The sequence below is a fragment of the Gopherus evgoodei genome, chromosome 16, assembly GCF_007399415.2.
Source record: "Gopherus evgoodei ecotype Sinaloan lineage chromosome 16, rGopEvg1_v1.p, whole genome shotgun sequence".
NCBI lineage: Eukaryota > Metazoa > Chordata > Testudines > Testudinidae > Gopherus > Gopherus evgoodei.
The window spans coordinates 566,909-587,715 of NC_044337.1; the positions used below are offsets into that span (position 1 = coordinate 566,909).

Consider the following 20,807-nt stretch of genomic DNA (forward strand, 5'->3'; position numbering starts at 1 on the left):
CACCCCGCGACCCGGAAGTGGATGCGAGGCCCGGCCCGTTGCGCTGGTCTCCGTGCCCCTCTTGAGCGGCATGGCTTCCTCGCGGGCCCCCGCCGTGCGTGTCGCCCCGGGGCGGGCTCCGCTTCCTCAGCCGGGCCCGGCTCCGTCCCCGCGGGTAGGGTCTCACTCGGCGCGCTCCTAGGGCAGCGGGGGGCCGTTGCGTAGCTTCCCGCCGGGGTCGCTCCGGAGGCCGCAGCGCTGAGGTGCCCGCCCGCCGAGCACGGGGCGGTGGGTGGACCGTGCCCGGTGTGCGGTGCTGTGGGGAGAGCCCGCTCCGAGCCTTGCCTGTGCTCAGGGGGCGGGGGGCGCCTGGTGCAGGGGAAGAGGCTGTGATGACCTGTTTGGCGGGGAGTCTGGGCTGGGCAGGAGCAGGGCGCCCCGGTGCCCCACAGGGCCCAGGCAGAGAGCAGGGCTGTGTGATGGGCAGAGCCAAGGTAATTCACTGCACTGCCTTTCAAAAGTCTGAGATCTGCTGAGCCTCAGGTTTGGAGGAAACCAGATTGAACTGGGCAGGCGTCACTCTGTGCGAACGAAGTTCTTTGGCCGTGAATGTGTTACCTTTTTGAACATAAAGAGAAATGCAGGTGTTCAGTGTAAGGGTATGTCTACACTGCCCACGTTACAGCGCAGCCATGGCAGAATTGTGACATGGGCAGGGTAATCACGCTTTATCACTGGGGAAGAGTTCTTTCGGTTATTAAATAAAACAACACCCTGAGCGAGCGATGGTTGCTTTATGCTCCCAGCAATAACGCACTGTCTGTACTGGGGCTTTTCAGCACTAAAACTTTTGTTGCTCGGGGGTGGTGGTGGTTTTTTTGTCCACAACAAAAAAAAAACTTAACAGCAGAAGTTTTAGCACTGAAAGTAGACACAGCCTTAGTGATCATTTTGGAAGTAGTAGTTATTTAGGCTCGTAGTTGAGACACTACTGTGGCTAGGCAACAGTGATAATACCTAGATCTTATGTAATGTGCTTTTCATCGGTAAATCTCAGAGCACTTTAATCCTCATTGTACAGATGCGGAAACAGAAGCATAAAGAGGTGTTGTGACTTGGGGCTTGTCTAGACTGTGAAGTTGTCGACAAAACTTCTGTCTTTCACAGGTACTTAAAAAAGCTCCTCCCCTCCCCCCGAAAGACACAAGTTTTGTCGATGCAAGTAGCAGTGTGAACGCAGCTTTGTCCACAAAGCTAACGCCGCTTGGGGGGCTGGAAGTATTTTGTCAGCAAAAGTGCTGACAAAGTACCGAAAAAGAGCTTTTACGCACACTGACTTTTAGCAATAAACGCAGCCTTGTTGCTAAAAGCTATGTGGTGTAGACAAGCCCTTGGAAAGGTTCTACATATCCATCTCCAGCATAGGAGGCTCAGAGAGGTGTATGGAGAGGCCAACTGAGCACACTGTGATGTAATCCTGTGAAGAGGAATGCCCCATGGAGATGTATAGAGCCTGAAACAATAGCTCTGAGATGTGTAACTGCTCTGTTCATCTGAAGCCTGATCTACACTAAGGCATTAAGTCCGTATAACTGCATTGCTCAGGGATGTGAAAAATCCTCACCCATGAGCAGCATAGTTAAATGGACCTAACCCCCAGTGTAGACTGAGCTAGGTCGACAGCAGAGTTCTCCTCTGGATTTAGGTACCATCTCTCAGGGAAGTGGTTTACTTATGGCAGTGGGAGAACCCCTTCCATCAGAGAAAGTAATGTCTTCACTGAAGTGCCACAGTAGCACAGCTGCAGCCGAGCCACTGTAGCAGTTTGTGTAGACATACCCTGAGGCAGTGTTCCTATCCCTTTTCTCCAGTGCCAGTGCTTGAGTGCCTGTGACACGTCAAGCATCTGTTCTCTGCTCCTCACCCCATCTCTCAGCAGTGTGTTCTTGGTGCATGTTCCTAACATGCCTGTTCTCAGCTCCTCACGTAGAGGGGCAGGGCTTCCTTAGATGCCAGCTCACGTGGGGGAGCAGGGAGAGGAGTCTGGGGCTCTGATACCTCCAGATCCCTGCACACATGGGAGGAGCAAAAATGGGACTGACATGTGTCCCCTGCCCCAGTCTCTTCCCAACACTTCCATATTATCCATCCCTTATCACCCATACCCATTTGTTCCCCTGCCCTTAATCCCCTCCCCTATGCTCCTGCCCCAAATCCCTCTCCCACACTGCTTCTCCACCCTTTAAACCCTCACATCCCAGGAGGCATTTGCCTGTGTAATTTATTTTCTTTTAAAAAATAGTGTGAACACCTTTTGAATTTTCTGCTGTGCTCAGATTGCATTTCCTCAAAATGAAAAAAACAACACCCCTTGACAGAGGCAGATTATAGCTGCAGATTATGGCTGGGTTAGAATTTCCAGTGCCTGGGGTTTGTTCAAGTACAATGGCTGTAGTGTTTACTCTTGACCCACTCAGGTCCTGTGCCTACTGGCTGGTTAGCAAACCTCTTGGGCACACGCACAGCGTAATCCAATGTGTGCTAGTCTCATGCCCATCTGTAGGCCTAACTCTTTTTCAAATACCGTTTTCACTTTGGTCCACCAAAGGCTTAATAAGAGCCATACATTAACTGGGGAAAATGTCTAGTAACTTGGACCATTTAGGGCACTCTTGTTCCAGAATAAGAACATCTGAACATGGGATTGTGTCCAAAGATGTTATGAAATCATTGGAAATGGATCCTTTACATAGAGAATAGACTATTATAATCTCGTAACTGGTTGGTTTGACCTTTGTGTTTATTTTGGAAAAACTGGGAAGTGTAGTGGGTCAGGATATCAGTGAAATGTGTTATAAAGGGGAAGGAGCTCACTGAATCCCTCAGCGTTACAGCTACATTTTCCAACAGTCTGGCGCCTTTTTGCTTTTGAAGGTCTTAATTATTTGTAGGGAGTGTAATTTTGTTGTGCATATTAGCTGGATTCCATTGAAAAGCATTGTCAGTCTTAAAGGTGTCCTGCAAATAGTCTCTTTTTGCTTCTATCTGGCGGATAAAGAAAGGAAGAAAGAGTGGGTTTTTAACGTTTGTTTTTCCCGCTTGTTTTCTACAGGAAAAATTAAGGACCTGTCTATATTAAAAGATTCTCTGATGGAGAACTTGTGAAATGGTGACAATTGTGATCAGAAGGAAGGAGCAGAGGGAAACCTTCCCATAGTTGGGACCTTCCTTTCAGATGATGTTGGGGTATCCTCTTGTACTGAGGTTACCTCTCTGTGGGAGGGAACTCCAGTCATTAGGAAAAGGCAGGTGTTAGTAAAGGGAGATTCAATAATTAGAAACATAGATAGCAGGGTTTATGATGACCGGGAGAACCATGATGACTTGTCTGCCTGGTACGAAGATTGTGGATCTCTCGAGGCATCTAGACAGACTTATGTGTAGTGCTGGGGAGGAGCTGGTGGTTGTGGTACAGGTAGGTACCAATGACATAGGGAAGGGTAGGAGAGACATCCTGGAGGCCAAATTTAGGCTGCTAGGAAAGAGACTGAAATCCAGGACCTCTATGGTGGCATTCTCAGAAATGCTCCCAGTTCCATGCGCAGTGCCAGGTAGGCAGGCAGTGCTTCAGAGTCTCAGTGCATGGATGAGATGATGGTGTAGGGAGGAGGGGATTAGGTTTATTAGGAACTGGGGAAACTTTTGGGATGGGGGAATGTATACAGGAAGGATGGACTCCATCTAAACCCAAGTGGATCCAAACTGCTGGCACTTAACATTAAAAAGGTTGCAGAGCAGTTTTTAAACTAAGAGATGGGGGAAAGCCAATGGCTGCAGAGGACCAAGTGCATCAGACAGAGACTTCTATAGAGGAGAGTCTACTGATAGAGATTCTCTAGGTTTTAGTCAGGAGGAGAGGATGGACGAGTATAAAGAATGGGCCAGATCAGATGAGAAACATTCACATAAAAAAGAATCGGACACATCAGAAAAGGGCAGACAAGTAAACAGGGACAAGTTTTTAAAGTGATTGTACACAAATGCTAGAAATCTAAATAATATGTGTGAACTAGAGTGTCTTATATTAAAGGAGGATATTACGGAAACCTGGTGGAGTGAGGACAATCAATGGGACACAATCATTCTGGGGTACAAAATGTATCGGAAAGACAGAACAGGTTGTGCGGGGTGAGGGAGTGGCACTATATGTGAAAGAGAATGTAGAATCAAATGAAGTAAAAATCTTAAACGAATCCACATGTTCCATAGAATCTCTTTGGATAGGAATTCCACGCTCTAATAAGAATATAACAGTAGAGATCTATTGTCGACTACCTCACCAGGACAGTGACAGTGACTATGAAATGCTAAGGGAGATTAGAGAGGCTATCAAAATAAAGAGCTCAGTAATGGTGGGGGATTTCAATTATCCCCGTATTGACAGGGTCCATGTCACCTCAAGATGAAATGCAGAGACAAAATTTCTTGATACTTTAAATGACTGCTTATTGGAGCAGCTGTAGGGGAACCCACAAGGGGAGAGGCAATTCTCGATTTAGTCCTGAGTGGAGCCCAGGATCTAGTCGAAGAGGTAACTATAACATGACCGCTTGGAAATAGTGACCATAATATAACATTTAACATTCCTGTTGGTGGGAAGAACACCTCAGCTGCCCCACACTCTGGCATTTAATTTCAGAAAGGGGAACCACGCAAAAATGAGGAGGTTAGGTAAACAGAAATTAAAAAGTACAGTGACGGGAGTGAAATCCCTGCAAGCTGCATGGACACTTTTCAAAGACACCATAATTGAGGCCCAACTTAAACGTATGCCCCAAATTAAAAAACACAGTAAAAGAACTAAAAAAGAGCCACCATGGCGTAACAACCACGTGAAAGAAGCAGTAAGAGATAAAAGGGCATCTTTTTAAAAAGTGGAAGTCAAATCCTAGTGAAGTAAATAGAAAGGAGCATAAACACTGCCAAATTAAGTGTAAAAGTGTAATAAGAAAAGCCAAAAAGGAGTTTGAAGAACAGCTAGCCAAAAACTTAAATGGTAATAACAAAATGCTTTTTAAGTGTATCAGAATGAGGAAGCCTGCTAAACAACCAATAGGGCCCTTAAAGACGATAAAGTCATTGCAGAGAAACTAAATTAATTCTTTGCTTCAGTCTTCACGGTTGGGCAGATTCCCAAACCTGAGCCATCCTTTGTAGGTGACAAATCTGAGAGATTGTCACAGACTGAAGTGTCATTAGAGGAGAGTTTTGGAATTAATTGATAAACTTAACAGTAACAAGTCACCAGGACCAGATGGCATTTACCCAAGAGTTCTGAAAGAACTCAACTCGTGAAATTGTGGATTTATTAACTATGGTATGTAACCTATCCTTTAAAACAGCTTCTGTACCCAGTGACTGGAAGATAGCTAATGTAACACCAATATTTAAAAAGAGCTCTAGAGGTAATCCCAGCAATTACAGACTGGTAAGTCTTACATCAGTACCGGGCAAATTAGTTGAAACAATAGTAAAGAATAAAATTGTCAGACACATAGAAGAACATCAATTGTTGGGCAAAACTCAACATGGTTTCAGTAAAGGGAAATTGTCTTACTAATCTATTAGCGTTCTTTGAAGGAGTCAACGAACATGTGGACAAGGGGGATCCAGTGGACGTAGTGTACTTAGATTTCCAGAAAGCCTTTGACAAGGTCCCTCACCAAAGGCTCTTGCGTAAATTAAGTTGTCAGGGGTTAAGAGGGAAGATCCTTTCATACCTTGAACTGGTTAAAAAACAGGGAACGAAGGGTAGGAATAAATGGTAAATTTTCAGAATGGAGAGGGGTAACTAGTGGTGTTCCCAAGGGTCAGTCCTAGGACCAATCCCATTCAACTTATTCATGAATGATCGGGAGAAAGGGGTAAACAGTGAGGTGGCAAAATTTGCATATGATACGAACTGCTCAAGATAGTTAAGACCAAAGCAAATTGTGAAGAACTTCAAAAAGATCTCACAAAACTAAGTGATTGGGCAACAAAATGGCAAATGAAATTTAATGTGGATAAATGTAAAGTAATGCACATTGGAAAAAATATCCCCAACTATACATACAATATGATGGGGGTGAATTTAGCTACAACTAATCAGGAAAGAGTTCTTGGAGACATTGTGGATAGTTCTCTGAAGACATCCACACAGTGTGCAGCGGCAGTCAAAAAAGCAAACAGAATGTTAGGAATCATTTAAAAAGGGACAGAGAATAAGGGAGAAAATATCTTATTGCACTTATAGAAATCCATGGTACGCCCACATCTTGAATACTGCATACAGGTGTGTTCTCCTAATCTCAAAAAAGATATACTGGCATTAGAAAAGGTTCAGAGAAGGGCTACCAGAATGATTAGGGGTTTGGAACAGGTCCCATATGAGGAGAGAGTAAAGAGGCTAGGACTTTTCAGCTTGGGAAAGAGGAGACGAAGGGGGGATATGATAGAGGTCTATAAAATCATGAGTGGTGAGGAGAAATTGAATAGGGGAAAATTATTTACTTGTTCCCATAATGTAAGAACTAGGGGCCATCAAATGAAATTAATGGGTAGCAGGTTTAAAACAAATAAAAGGAAGTTCTTCTCACAGCACACAGTCAACCTGTGGAATTTCTTGCCTGAGGAGGGTGTGAAGGCTCGAACTATAACAGGATTTAAAAGAGAACTTGTAATGGTATAATTCCCCACTCTGAAGCTTAGCGTCCAAAAGATGGGGTTCCAGCATGAATTCCTCTAAGCTTAATTACCAACTTAGTACTTGTCGCGCTGCCATCAACCAGGAATTCCAGTGCCTGGTACACTCTGGTCCCCCCAAAACCTTGCCCGGGGACCCCCAAGACCCAGACCCTCTGGATCTTAACACAAGGAAAGTAAACCCTTTCCCCCTGTTGCCTCTCCCAGTCTTCCCCTCCCTGGGTTACCCTGGAAGATCACTGTGTGATTCAAACTCCTTGAATCTCAAAACAGAGAGGAAAATTCACCTACCCCCCTCCTTCTCTCTCCCCCTCCCAGATACTCCCTGAGAGAGAAAGTAATCCTAACACAGAGAGAAATTAACCTTTCTCTCCCCCTTCCCTCCTTTTTCTGCACCAATTCCCTGGTGGATCCAGACCCAATTCCCTGGGGTCTCACTAGAATAAAAAAACAATCAGGTTCTTAAACAAGAAAAGCTTTTAATTAAAGAAAGAAAAAACAGTAAAAATTTATTTTTGTAAATTTAAGATGGAATATGTTACAAGGTCCTTCAGCCATAGACACTGGAAATACCCTTCCAGCCTAAGTATACAAGTGCAAATTAAAATCCTTTCAGCAAAATACAAATTTGAACTCCTCCCAGCCAAAATACACATTTGCAAATAAAGAAAACAAACATAAGCCTAACTTGCCTTATCTGCCTAGTACTCACAATTTTGAACTTATAAGAGCCTGTATCGGAGAGATTGGAGAGAAACCTGGTTGCACGTCTGGTCCCTCTCAGAACCCAGAGTGAACAACCAAAAACTAATAGCACACACACAAACTTCCCTCCTTCAAGATTTGAAAGTATCTTGTCCCCTGATTGGTCCTCTGGTCAGGTGACAGCCAGGCTCACAGATCTTGTTAACCCTTTACAGGCAAAAGAGATATGAAGTACTTCTGTTTTATTAACTCTTACTTATCTGTTTATGACAGAACTGGATAAATTTATGGCAGTTAAGTCCATTAATGGCTATTAGCCAGAATGGGTAAGGAATGGGGTCCCTAGCCTGTTTGTCAGAAGGAGGAGATGGATGGCAGGAGAGAGATCACTTGATCATTACCTGTTAGGTTCATTCCCTTTGGGGCACTTGGCATTGGCCACTGTCGGCAGACAGGATACAGGGCTGGATGGACCTTTGGTCTGACCCAGTATTGTTATTCTTATGTTCTTATCTGAAGATCAGAGAAGGTTCAGCTTTAAAGTGGAGAAGGAATTACTGTTTAAAATTTTTCTTCTGTTTACTGTTAGTAAAACCTATTTAGCTTCTGAGGTAATGTTTCAAATAGTGAAATTCCTTGTGAAAGATTCAGATCCTTCCTTCTTTCAGTTAGAGTGTTAAAACGTGCCTTATATAACCCAGAGGTCCTCCAGCAAAGCTAAAGAGCAGACTCTACATTTTAAGGGCTTGTCTCTACATGGAGTTATTCAGGAATATCTCTGTGTGCATGCTCATATTTTCTGGAGCATGAGTGTGTTCTGGTTTAGCTGACTCGAGAGGAGCGAGGCAGCACTCTTATTTCAGAATAAGAGCGTCCTCACAGGGAGTTAATCAGAAATAGCTGATGCCATTTAAATTTGCACCTACCTTAAGGAAAGCTTGAGAGGATTTTTGTTAACATCATGAAGAAGCAGAAAATATCACAAGTATGGTTTTTTAAAAACTACTTTGCAGCTAACTCTTCTTTAACGCAGTTTTGCTGGGGAATAGTCTCGATGTTCAAATGAACTTTATATATAATTTCAGGGCTTCTCACCTGGATGGCCTCATTAACTCTTTCTCACAGGGGGATGCTGTCTGACACAGCTGAAGAGATTGCAGAATTGCTGCTTTGTAGCCAGATAAATATCTAACAAGTCTTTTGAAATCCTGCCTTTATTCTCCAGGCAACAAAAAACAAGCTCTCAGAGGACAGTGATGCTCCCCCACCCAAGAGATCCCATATCTTCTATGGCAGCTTGGAGGAGAAGGAAAGGGAACGTATTGCCAAAGGAGAATCAGGGCTGCTGGGAAGAGAGAGAGTGAAAGCTGCGATTGAGGCAGGCAATATTAACATAACCAGCGGTAAGAATGCTCTCTGCGTAACACCCTCTTCTTGTTTGGGCCCTGTGAAATCTGCATTAATGAGAACACAGACGGAATCACAGAATCAAAACATTAAGTGGAATCCTGCTCTCCCTGCCACTAGGGCTGCTGCAGGACGCCATCGGGGGGGCTGCATGGCTGAGCTAGGTATAGCCGCACTTAGGAGAGTCAAGCTGCTCTCAATTGGGAGCCCACTGATCTGCTGTCGTGTATGGGGCGGGGAAGGGGCACAGATGTCAGGTTGTCCCCCTCTCCCTGCTGGTATACCCATCTCAGCTGGAGTGGGGAGACAAAGGGGCACCTGTCTGCACCAGCTTCTGGCTCAGCCTGGCTGCTGTCTGAGCAATGGGTAGCATTGGTGAGTGCACTGCTTAAAGAGACAGCATGTAGACATACTCCCCTAACACACACACTGTCTCACTGACTCCCCTAACACACACACCCACTCTACTGTGGACTTGTGTTATTGTTCAGCAATGTCAGATTGGTCATATTACTGAGTGCTACTTTAAAAGGTGATTTAAAATGTCACTTTTTTACCATATACTGTATATTTGCAAAAAGTAAGAGTCCTGTGGCACCTTATAGACTAACAGAAGTATTGGAGCATAAGCTTTCATGAGTGAATACTCACATGCATCTGAAGTGGGTATTCACCCATGAAGCTTATGCTCCAATACTTCTGCTAATCTATAAGGTGCCACAGGACTCTTAATCTAGATCTGTAAAAAACGATAAACACGGCTACCCCTCTGATACTTGTATATTTTTCAGGATGTTTTGTTTAAATTGTGGGCATTTTTTTAAATCAGCTTTTCCCATTGTAATTCAATTCTGAACATTGTTATGCATGTATAATAAGGCTAATTAATTGTCAGTGTATCAAACAATCTTGATTTAAACCCCGTCCCATAAAGATGGAATTAATTTTTAACTGACTTAGAGACGTTTGTAAGGATTAATGAGTCTTTGATTAGGTTTGGCCAAAATTGTAGATGCACAAACTTTGCCCAGCTATGAAATCTGGAGAAGAGTGAATTCATTTTTTAAAAATCCAAAAATCTACAAAAATAAAATGGATTTCGTAGGACCCTGGGTATGCTGGCAGCTTGTCAGAAGCCTGAGGGCTGTACTTAATCAGCTGCTGTACTTCAATACAGAGGTTGGGGCTGCTGAGACTACAAGTCCTAATATTCAGTGCTCCATGTTGATTTGAGCAGGGTGTCTGGAGGAACATGCCATTGCTAGTACCAAATATCCCTGCCTTAAATGGTTGTGAGAATCATTTTTAAATTATATATATCTTTTAGTGGTTAGAATTGTCCAGACCTTTGGTGCTGTAATTTTATTTGTTGTTGTTTTAATCCGATGACTCTGTTTCTGGTTTAGGTGAGGTCTTTGATCTTGAAGACCACATAAGTGAGCGTCAGGCAGAAGTGTTGGCTGAGTTTGAGCGCAGGAAGCGTGCCAGGCAGATCAACGTTTCCACAGATGACTCTGAAGTCAAGGCGTGCCTCCGAGCACTTGGGGAGCCCATCACGCTCTTTGGAGAGGGGCCTGCAGAACGGAGAGAAAGGTGCTGTGTGTAGTCCTTTGTGTGGCTAATAGTGGTAATACCCCCACCCCATTCAAATCTCCTGTCAAATTCCTTGAGATGTTGAGTGCAGCGAGTATTGTTGACCAGTGAGTCTTCATGGTGATGTAGGAGGAGTTGAGGGGAGGAGACAGTGAAAGAAACTGACCATCTCTCCTGACCAAGATTATCTAGACTCACTGAGTGAATAGGTATCAGAGGGGTAGCCGTGTTAGTCTGGATCTGTAAAAGCAGCAAAGAATCCTGTGGCACCTTATAGACTAACAGACCGTTTTGGAGCATGAGCTTTCGTGGGTGAATACCCACTTCCTCAGATGCATCTGTTAGTCTATAAGGTGCCACAGGATTCTTTGCTGCTGAGTGAATAGGGTTAACTTCTGATGCATCTCATTACAGATTGAGAAATATCCTCTCGGTGGTTGGCACAGATGCCTTAGAAAAGACCAAGAAAGATGATGAAAAATCTAAGAAATCCAAAGAAGAGGTAAAATCTCCCATTCTTAGTGTCTGCTGGCTGTTAATGCAGAGAGGAAGAGGCTGCTTGGCAGCCTGCATTATTTCCAGGCCTCTATCCTGGTGGATTCTTATTTCAATAGATGGTCTGATAATATGAATTCACTGCACGCATCATCCCTTCCTGCCACTGCTGCCCATTTGAAAAAGCCTATTGCTTCCACTTTTATAGCCTATTAAATCAGGGGTGTCAAATTTATTGTGTTGAAAGGGCTGCATTCCACATTCAGTTATTGTCCATGAGCCAGAAGTGTAGATGTAGGGCTCCATGCCCCTCTCCTTCAACAGCAGAAAACTTGCTGCTGGCAATGAGAGGACTGCATTAAGAGCAAGGCCAGAATGTGTCCTTTTAGAGTAATTAACCTTTTAATTACTATTAAGTACTTTATTGCAACATTCATTGTCTTTGCCACCCACTTTGAGCCACCACATCACTGTTTCTGCCCTTCTCCGCCCTTCTTTCTCTCCCTCTTCATTTTGTATTTCCTTTGTTGTTCTCTCTGCATTTTCTTCCTTGCAGCAACTCTCACTTCCCACTCCCTGGACTTGCTTCCCCCTTCCATCTGCTAAAACAGCTATGCAGTGATTACATGAAAAGCTGAAACTGCGCAATCTGAACATGGCATGTGGGCTATGGAAATGTCACAGACAAGCCAAATCTGGTCCATGACACCATATGTGTGACACATCTGCCTTAAACCCTTCTCTAGGGATAATAGAGCCACACTAATCACACACTTTATAAACCCCTGAAAATAGCTGCTTCCCACTCTCAGCACAGATTTACCAGCAGATGCTGCAGTGGCATTCTGATATCATGGTGATGGAGGCAATGTAGGGCATCAAATAGAATAGTGACATCACTCAAACTGTTTCTGGGTTTGTTTTGTTTTTTAGTATCAGCAAACTTGGTACCATGAAGGGCCAAACAGCCTGAAAACAGCTAGGCTGTGGATCGCCAACTACTCGCTCCCCAGGTAAGGAACCAGGTTACAAATTGAAAACAGTGGGAGAAGATACGAGCTGTTATAAGGAGCAGCAGACTTGTTGAACCAAGCTAATGATTGCCCTGTGGTGGGCAAAGCTGGGAGCTTGAGAACAGGGGACTCATAGCTGTGGTTGGAGCCAAGCATAAAGGACTGTAGGGTTGTACACATAATGACTAGCGCTGGCAGTAGCCCAGCTTTGACGACAGGAAGGAGAGTACAGGACCTATGCCAGCCCTAGAGCAGGGGGATGTGAGGAATAATCACTGTAATTTTGCTCGTGCCACAGGGCAACAAAGCGGCTGGAAGAAGCCCGTCTGTATAAAGAGATTCCAGAAGCGACCAGGACATCCCAGAAGCAAGAACTGCACAAATCCCTGCGGGTAAGGGGTAGTTTTGTCTCTGATCATAAGTGATCAGTAGGAGATGCAGAGCAAAGCTCCATGACCTAGAGTGACTTCCCAGCTGCTTGTTATTCTCCAAGCCCTACCTAATATGCTCTGCCCCTTCTCTGATCATGTGACCAGGCTGGGCCTTGAACCTAAAATGGTCCTGTCCCATCAGTGGTTCAGAGGACAGGGTTTGGGTTTAATCCTTAAAGTCCTACACGGATACAAATTTATATCCCAAACAGGAGACGCAGTCAACAGCATGGAAGGGACGGGGGCAGGGACGCGCCAGAGGACCTGCCAGCATGGGGCACTGGCTCCTGGGAGCATCGGCCCCACATTCTGCTCCTTTCCCCACTGCAGTTCCTGGGAGAGCCCTGCAGTTCCACCGATGCCAATTTATACCTGCAGATATCCGCATCCATGGATATAAATTTGTATCCATACAGCTCTGTTAATCCTCTGCCTGCAGGGCAAAAGAATGGAGACACATCTGTGCACTTCTGCATGAGTAGCCTATGGTGATAAAGAAACTGCCTGGGCTTGTCACTGGCTTGCTCAGCAGGGAAGAGGGATCATGTTTTGTTTTCTTTTTTTTAAAGATTGTTCGCTCACCTGCTTCCTTGGCACCTGGGAGCCTTAAACCAATTGAAAAAACCAACACAGTAACAATTGTTTCAGAATGAGTCAATGGAAACCAACCCCCCCTTCTGTAAAATGCTCTGGAAGCCAATTCAGAGCTTAACAGAGGGTTCTCACACTGTGCCCTAAAGCCAGTAATATTCTACATGATACCTCCAGAGGGGGGCAGCTTCAGATAAGTGGACTCTTTCATGAGAGCCCCTGCCACTAGCCCTGGCGAAATCAGCGGTGATTGCACCTGGTATGTAGGAAAAGACAGACCCAGACCACATAGGGCTCTCTGGATCAGAACCAACACTTTGAAGTGCACCTTCTAACGTATCCAGTAATGCAGGGCCCAGCAAGCTGAGAGGTTATGCTGATCTAACTCTTAAGCGTCTACACTAAAAATCCCACTGACGTAAATCGCCTACTACATTGATTTAATAACTCCACCTCTGTGAGAGGCATCGCGCTTAGGTCAACGTAGTTAGGGTGACAAGGTGTTCACATAGACACTGCATTACTTACATCACCTTTCGGCTGTCAGCCCCGCCCTGTGCAGGACTCACAGCTGTCAGTGCCCCACAATGTCTTGGTGGAAGTGCTCCTGGTGAGGAAGCACAGCGCAGACAGAAGGAACATAGTGAGTGTGGGAACCACAGCTTTAATTACTGCAGTGGTGTACATCGACTTAAGTCAACTTAATTTTGTAGTGTAGACCTGCCCTACGGTAGAATGTGTCTTCTCCATGGAGTTGGCATGGTGCTGGGGCAGTTTACCTCTTTGCAGAGTGACTTGGTGAAGGTCTCTGTTCTCTTTGCTTAGGTATGTCACTTGAATGGCCTCCTTAAAAAGAGGAGGTTCTTGCTGCTTTGTGCTGTTTTAAGTCAGTTGTCTCTGTGTCTTTGCAGTCCTTGAATAATTTCTGCAGTCAGATTGGGGATGACCGCCCGATATCTTACTGCCATTTCAGTCCCAATTCCAAACTGCTCGCCACAGCCTGCTGGTCAGTTTCCTTTTACAATACTTTTTGGGAGGGGAGGGGTGGCAGAGTCCTGGGAGATTTATTCTTCAGGGAATTCCGTGCCAAATTTTTTTTTTTAATTGTGCAGAATATTTTAAAATTCTGCAATATTCTGCATATTTTTTGTCAAATTAACACAATATAATCACGCCTGTTTCAGTTATTTTGGTAATTTATTTCAAAATACCCATTAACAAGTGTCTGTAACAATATAGACCAAAAAAGATTCAGGAAATTGTTTTTTGACAAATAGAACCCTTATTAGGCATATTAATACTGAACTTTGAATAATAATTCATTTAAACTACAAAACAGATATGTATTTTCTGCACCCATCAGAAGCAGTGAGAAGGCTTCTGGGATTCAGGGGTAATGGTGGAGCTGAGGGAGGGGGAAGTAATAGCTGGGAAGCAGCCTGGGAGTGAACCCAGAGGGTTGTTGGGTGTTCGCAGGAGAACTGTTTAATAGGATTTGTTGGCGGGGATTTGTTAGGGAGTTGGGGAGCATCCCCCATGCAGACTCTGGCTGACCCCTATCCTCTTCTGTTTAATCAAGTACATCTGCTGTGTCCCCGTGTGTCCCTGCACCCCAACTTCCCATTCAGCTAGGCATGTCTGCACACTTCCCCATGTGGTCCTGTACCCCCTTGTCCCTGTGTGGCCCTGCACCTTCACTCAGCCAGCCATAGCTGCCTCTGTCTCCATGTATTCCTGCACCCCCAGGCCCATTCAGCCCCTGGCTCAATGTCACCCCACCACCTCCTGTGCCCCTGCCCCAGCCTGCCTCCCCTGCTAGCTCTTCTGAACCCCATTGTGTGAAACCGCCCCATGTGCCCTGCTGCTCTGTCCATCTCTCTCCCTCCCCTTCCTCCCCCATATATCCCGTGCCTTCTCACCTGGACTTGTGGGGCAGGGCATTGTGAGGAAGGCAGCCTCTCCATGGCTGGGTGCTCCAGCAGTTGAGTCAGGTGCCTTCTCCTGGCACCACATCAGCCTCTGGTGGGTGAAAGGTGTAATTTCAGTGTGACCTCTCACAGCTTCCCTTCAACACCTTGTCAGAATCCATTATTCTGCAGGGGGGAAGAGACTGCAGAGGACATTAATTCTGCGCTGGCACAGTGGTTCAAAATTCCCCTAGGAGTAGGGTTTTGAGATCTCAGTAAGGCTTATGCCTGCTTTTCCAAACCCTGCCTTCACCCGAATCCACTGCCTAGCAAGGGTTTGGAGCATCTGTTCCCCTTATAGCAAGGTCACAAAGCATTCCCAGCAACTTCATTTCATGCCCTCACTTTTCACTTCTGTGCCTCAAGCCCTCTGCCCAGCCTTTTCAGTGTGTGGTTTGGGGGGTCATGTCATACTCTAGTGTCTGCACCACAAAAGAGGATCTGAGCCTGCAGCTTACACACGCTCTGAATTGGAGGTGGCTCTTGCATTGACTAAGAGCAGTGAGAACTGTCCCTTCTACTGGTTGAACCCCTCATCCACAATCACTCGTCAAGGGAGGAGACTTCTCATCTGTTCAATGGATTGCCTGCCAAAGCCCCCTCTAACCCTTCGGGGATCAGTCTTGTGGGAGTTAGATCAGTGTTTACCAGTATTTCAGTCAATGCAGTAACCCCACACTGTGTTTTCTTAGTTGTCTTTGGGCTGTGCTTTTGGGGTTTTCAATCCCTCTTGTGTTGTGACTGTGACTCTAACCATGTTTCTTGTGTTCAACAGGAGTGGCCTGTGCAAGCTCTGGTCTGTGCCTGACTGCAGTCTTGTTCATACTTTAAGAGGTAGAGGTGCTTTTGCTGATGCAAGCTCTTTGCTAAGTACCCTTATTCCCCTCAGAGTTGGGTTATAATGTAAACCATTGCTATTTGGCTAAAGATGCTTTGGGAACTGGATTCTTTGTGGGTGACTCTCTGCAACTTTCACCAGTGCTGGAGAGGGTGCCATGAGCTCATTGTTTGTTGCTGGTCATTGAAATTGGTGGGGGGTTTTCCTAGTCTGTGCTGACATATTTTAGCCAGATGTCCAAGTCCCTGGCTAGTCCACAGTGAGGAAGAATCCTGTGGTTCTATGTCTAATATGCCAGAACTTGGTTGCACAATTCTGACCTGATAAAACCTGTTGTCAGAAGAGCTGGTGGGGGGGAAGCAGAGATCACCCAGCAGAGCATGCAGTCTTTTGACTTTCTCTTTCTCTCTCTCTCATTCTCACCCCCGCCAAGGACACAACACCAACGTAGGAGCAATAGTGTTCCATCCCCAGGCTACTGTCTCCCTGGACAAGAAGGACATCAACCTGGCCTCTTGTGCAGCTGATGGATCTGTCAAACTCTGGAACCTTGAAAGGTCAGAATGACACTGGACAGTGGAGCCAAGGTCTGGGTGATAGACCTTATTCTAAGTACTGCTGAGGTCTTAAAACCCTGCGCTGGGAGTTCAGTGTTTCACTGTAGTCTTCTGCCAAGAGAAAATTCCCAGCCACGGGAGCTAAGTAGTTAACTTTTCACATTGTCTGGGCTCTCAGTTAATACCAGTATCCAGAGAGGGATTTACCAAATGTAGCACCTTGCTACCAAAGAGTCATTTGTTGGCATCAGGAGCAGACATGGCTGTCATCAAAAGCCACGTCCAGCCTTCAGTCTGACAAGAATAAAATGATGAGGGGTGCAGGATATTGACATCTGGCTTGTTTTAAAAGCAAAGCCCTGCAACATGTCTCTGCATGAGACGCAGGTGGCTTTGAAGGCCTCAGCTCCTTCCTATTAGCTTTGAGGATGGTTTTTAATTGCGTTTAGCATGGCAGTAGTAAATTCGCACCTGGGGATTTAGTTATTTGTCCCATGTGGACATGGAGATGGTTATCTCTTTAATTGGCCTGTTCGGATGAATGTTTTTCTTTCTGATACTCTTTCAAACCTCTTAGTGGCTGCTGGGCTGATGCATGTATTTTTGGCACAACTGATATCAGCCCATTCTTGACCACCATGTGACTCCTTCCATACTTGTTCTGGTTAACGGGGATGGTGATAGCTGCTGCTCCCCTTGGTCATGTTCAGATTTCATGTCCGCTGTGTGTTGTTCTAGGTGCTACAGTAATACAGAGGAGATGCTATACAGCCACAGACAAGATAGTCCCTGCCCCAGGGAGCTCAGTCATTTATAATGTTATTGTTTATGTTGCTGCTGCTATTTTAATTTCAGAGCACCTGAAAACAATAGGAGCTTCTAATATTCTAATTAATTCTCTCTTGGGGTGACCCTTCTCTTGGGTGTTTCTAGCCCTGGAGACACATCCATGTGCATACAAGTTTTTGTTAGTCATGTTGCTGTGTGACCCTAATGGCTACAGTAGTGAGGGTGAGGCCTGTCCCCCCCGGAGAGAATGTGTAACAGGGTTGGTTTGTTTCTTTCAGTGATGAACCGGTGGCAGATATCGAGGGCCATACAATGAGAGTGGCACGAGTGATGTGGCATCCCTCTGGGAGGTTCCTGGGCACCACTTGGTATGTGGCATTGATTTACCGTACTCAGGATACTAAGCTTTAGCTCTTAAATTATAACAAACAGAAGCTGCTGTATGTCTGCAGAGCGGGGTTGGCAAACTGATTTCCAAGGTAAGGAGGCACATCTCATCTCAAATCGTCCAACAGAGATCGCATCCAGCCATTTTTTGCAATAAACCACAGGTTACCACAAGCTGGGGCCTTAAAAGGGCAGGACCCTGTACAGTCCTCCATTCTCTTCCCTTCAAGTGAGACCTTGTTGGTCTCCAGGTGGGTATAAAGTACAGGAGTTTAGAATAATATTTGTCCCTGTGGAAACACTGACTAATGGAATAACCACTTCCTGACTTTCGGGATGTGCCAACTGTCAAAGCCCTGTTGTCAAGCCGTGCCATCAGCTCACTGCCCGTGGTTAACACTGATTTTGATCAGTAGAAAGCATGAGCAAATAAGTCTGGGGATGGAGGTTCTCCTGCTAATGGGCTTGGGCAAGGAGTGGAGCAGATCCTATTGAGTCATTATTTAGACCCAGATACCCCTAGGGCAGAGGGTCTGATCTGTCCTGAAACCCAGCCATACACTTATGAATCAGTGACCCCACTCTCTGCTTCTCTTCCCTCCATTCCAGTTCCAGGAGATCTCCAGACTCTGTTCCCTGCTGTGTCTTGCATCTGTAACTAGCAGGTTATAATGTACTTTTCCTGGGTCTTTAAACCATCACCTGAGTCTTTGTTTAAATGGGGACTCACCCTCCCTGCCCCTCAAACTATGCACAGGTGTTAAAAATAATGCCTCTCTCCCAACTGCCCCTTAAGTAAATATCTGCCAATCTTCCCAGAGCATTGGATGCCAAAGCTCACATACTCTTTGGAAATCTGCCAGTCAGTTCCCCTTGGAACCAAAATGTTGCAAACTGGCAGCTTGTCACTATGACTGACTGACTTACCTGGAGAAACAAATTCTCTCTCAGATTCTGTCATTTGCATCTTTCAGCCTCCTACTAGGAAACATGCCTACAGCGTGAAAGCTGGTTGCAGTGAGCTGTAGGAGAGCATCTAACAGTGTGGGGCAAATACAGTTCTCCACGTGTGGCCAGTGAATACGCATCTTTGCTCTGCTCTTTGATGCTTGTAGTAGGAAGAGGGCCTGAAACATAAGCTCTTATGTCAGCGGCCTGGTGTGAAGCCTGAGGCCTGGGCTAAAGTAGCTGTCAAAACTTTGCTGATATAAAGCAAAATCGGGCTGTGAACTAGAGCCAGGCCCAGCTCGCAGAATCTGGCAAGAACAGGGCAGATATTGCAAAAACACACACTCCTAAGAGGTGCTCGAAACAGAGCACTCGCATGAACACATTCCAGAAGGGTGGTACCAAAACACCTTGATACCAACATATTCCCTAAAGATAACAGGAACACACTGACCCGTCCTAAAGATAAGGTCAGGATGACAGTGTGATGGATATAGATGTACAAGGTGATGAGTGGTAACTGGCTATATCAAGGGTGTCAGCTAACTATTTCAGAGGGTAACTTGTTTGTGTTGATGTATAAAAGAGATCTCAGAGTGTCTTTGGCTGGCCTGGGGATAATGGAAAGTCCCACCATTAACTGAGGTAGTCCATTGCAACAGTCATACATGTGTTAGTGTACCTATAACCATTGAGCCAGGACACCGGGACTGTGCTTCATTGACAATAAACCTGACCAAGTGCCTTCGCTATGATCCGAGTCTGTGGATTTATTGGGCACCTTGATTGGAGCCTCCTGTACAGGCTTTCTGGCCAGAGTCAGTACAGCTCACAGAAAGAATACACATGCAGCCAAACATCTGACCACAGGGCTGACTTGTCCCAGCAGCACTAACACAGGCGTGCATGTGCTATTGCGTTTATACCACGCAGGGCACTCAGTGGGTGAAATGTTCATTTTATTGACAGAATCTGTGCTCCCTTTGGTGGCTGGCCAGCTGGCTGCCATTGTCATGTGGCACTGGGGAAGCGTCCTCTTCCTCAGCACATTGCAAGGACACTGCAGAACACTGATGACTTCCTGGTGTCATCAGGGCAACAAGGCTTGTTCCTAGTCATTCCATGCTGTGCAGCAGATGAGGTTCTGGGTTGACCAGCAGTGATGTGCTGATGAAGCAGATATCTGTTTGTTTCTAACAGTGTCTGAGCACCCACATACCTTGTAGTCTGAGCCAAGGTTAGAATTCTGAAAAATACATTGAGTTGAACACATGACTTTGTTTTTCCAGCTATGATCACTCCTGGCGCCTCTGGGACCTGCAAGCTCAAGAGGAGATTCTCCATCAGGAGGGGCACAGCAAGGGGGTCTATGACATCGCCTTCCACATTGATGGCTCTCTTGCTGGGACTGGGTAAGATTTACTTTGAACCTTAGCAAGGTTGTTGCTCAGGATCAGATGACCTTTGGTGGGCTGGGTGTGTTTGTTTAGGCTAGTGACCACTCTTGTGTGTTTAAGGAATGTCAATGCTGAGTTTTCTTTCCCCAGTGGCATGGATGCCTTTGGTCGGGTATGGGATCTGCGTACTGGGCGCTGTATCATGTTCCTGGAGGGCCACCTGAAGGAAATCTATGGGATTAACTTCTCCCCAAATGGGTAAGGAGGAAGCTGGAATGGTACAGCTAGGGGTTCTGAGAGCATGAACTCCACCTGAGACCAGTGTGTTCTTCCTTCCCCTCATGGCAGATATCACATAGCAACAGGCAGCGGGGACAACACATGCAAAGTGTGGGATCTCCGCCAGAGGAAGTGTGTCTACACCATACCTGCCCACCAGAACCTGGTGACCGGAGTGAAGTTTGAACGTAAGTATTTCCCCTCCCACACCTTGGTTTGCTTAGTAACACTTCCTCCTAATTCCCTGGACTGATGCGGCTGGGATAGCTGTATGTGCAACAAAACTGCAGAACAATCTGTGCTGGTAATAGCCAGAAATCCCAGAACTCAGCAGACTCCTCTCCAGAATCTGCAGTCTGGTGTTGGCAATCTATTTGCTGCAGTTTCTACATGCAAACCTCACCTCTTCCCCTCTTCTTCACTGCAGCTACGCATGGTAACTTCCTACTCACCGGTGCTTATGATAACACAGCCAAGATCTGGACTCACCCAGGCTGGTCCCCTCTGAAAACGCTGGCTGGCCACGAGGGAAAAGTAATGGGACTGGATATCTCCTCAGATGGGCAGCTAATAGCAACATGCTCATATGACAGGACCTTCAAGTTGTGGATGGCAGAGTCGCTCTGAGCTGCCAGTGACCCAGGGCGGGGAATATCACAGACTGGGCTGTCCCTGCATTTTTATATT

At 45.8% G+C, this 20,807-nt stretch overlaps 1 protein-coding gene across 1 annotated transcript; it reads left to right on the forward strand.

Moving 5' to 3' along the window:
- The first annotated feature begins 55 nt into the window (after positions 1–55).
- Positions 56–20,807, forward strand: PRPF4 (pre-mRNA processing factor 4). The gene is made up of 14 exons (XM_030535533.1): positions 56–154; positions 8,654–8,831; positions 10,242–10,428; positions 10,843–10,930; positions 11,857–11,936; positions 12,235–12,328; positions 13,870–13,964; positions 15,701–15,759; positions 16,197–16,320; positions 17,388–17,477; positions 19,734–19,856; positions 19,992–20,099; positions 20,190–20,308; positions 20,548–20,807. Exons 1-14 carry the CDS (start codon positions 71–73, stop codon positions 20,745–20,747), a joined length of 1,629 nt encoding a protein of 542 aa, XP_030391393.1. The 5' UTR covers positions 56–70; the 3' UTR covers positions 20,748–20,807.

Bases quoted from the DNA above. Each gene is read 5' to 3' on its own strand.
- PRPF4 (XM_030535533.1), top strand. From the start codon at position 71: ATGGCTTCCTCGCGGGCCCCCGCCGTGCGTGTCGCCCCGGGGCGGGCT. The intron at 155-8,653 runs GTAGGGTCTCAC...TTTATTCTCCAG, and splicing joins GCCCGGCTCCGTCCCCGCGG to GCAACAAAAAACAAGCTCTC. The intron at 15,760-16,196 runs GTAGAGGTGCTT...ACCCCCGCCAAG, and splicing joins TCTTGTTCATACTTTAAGAG to GACACAACACCAACGTAGGA.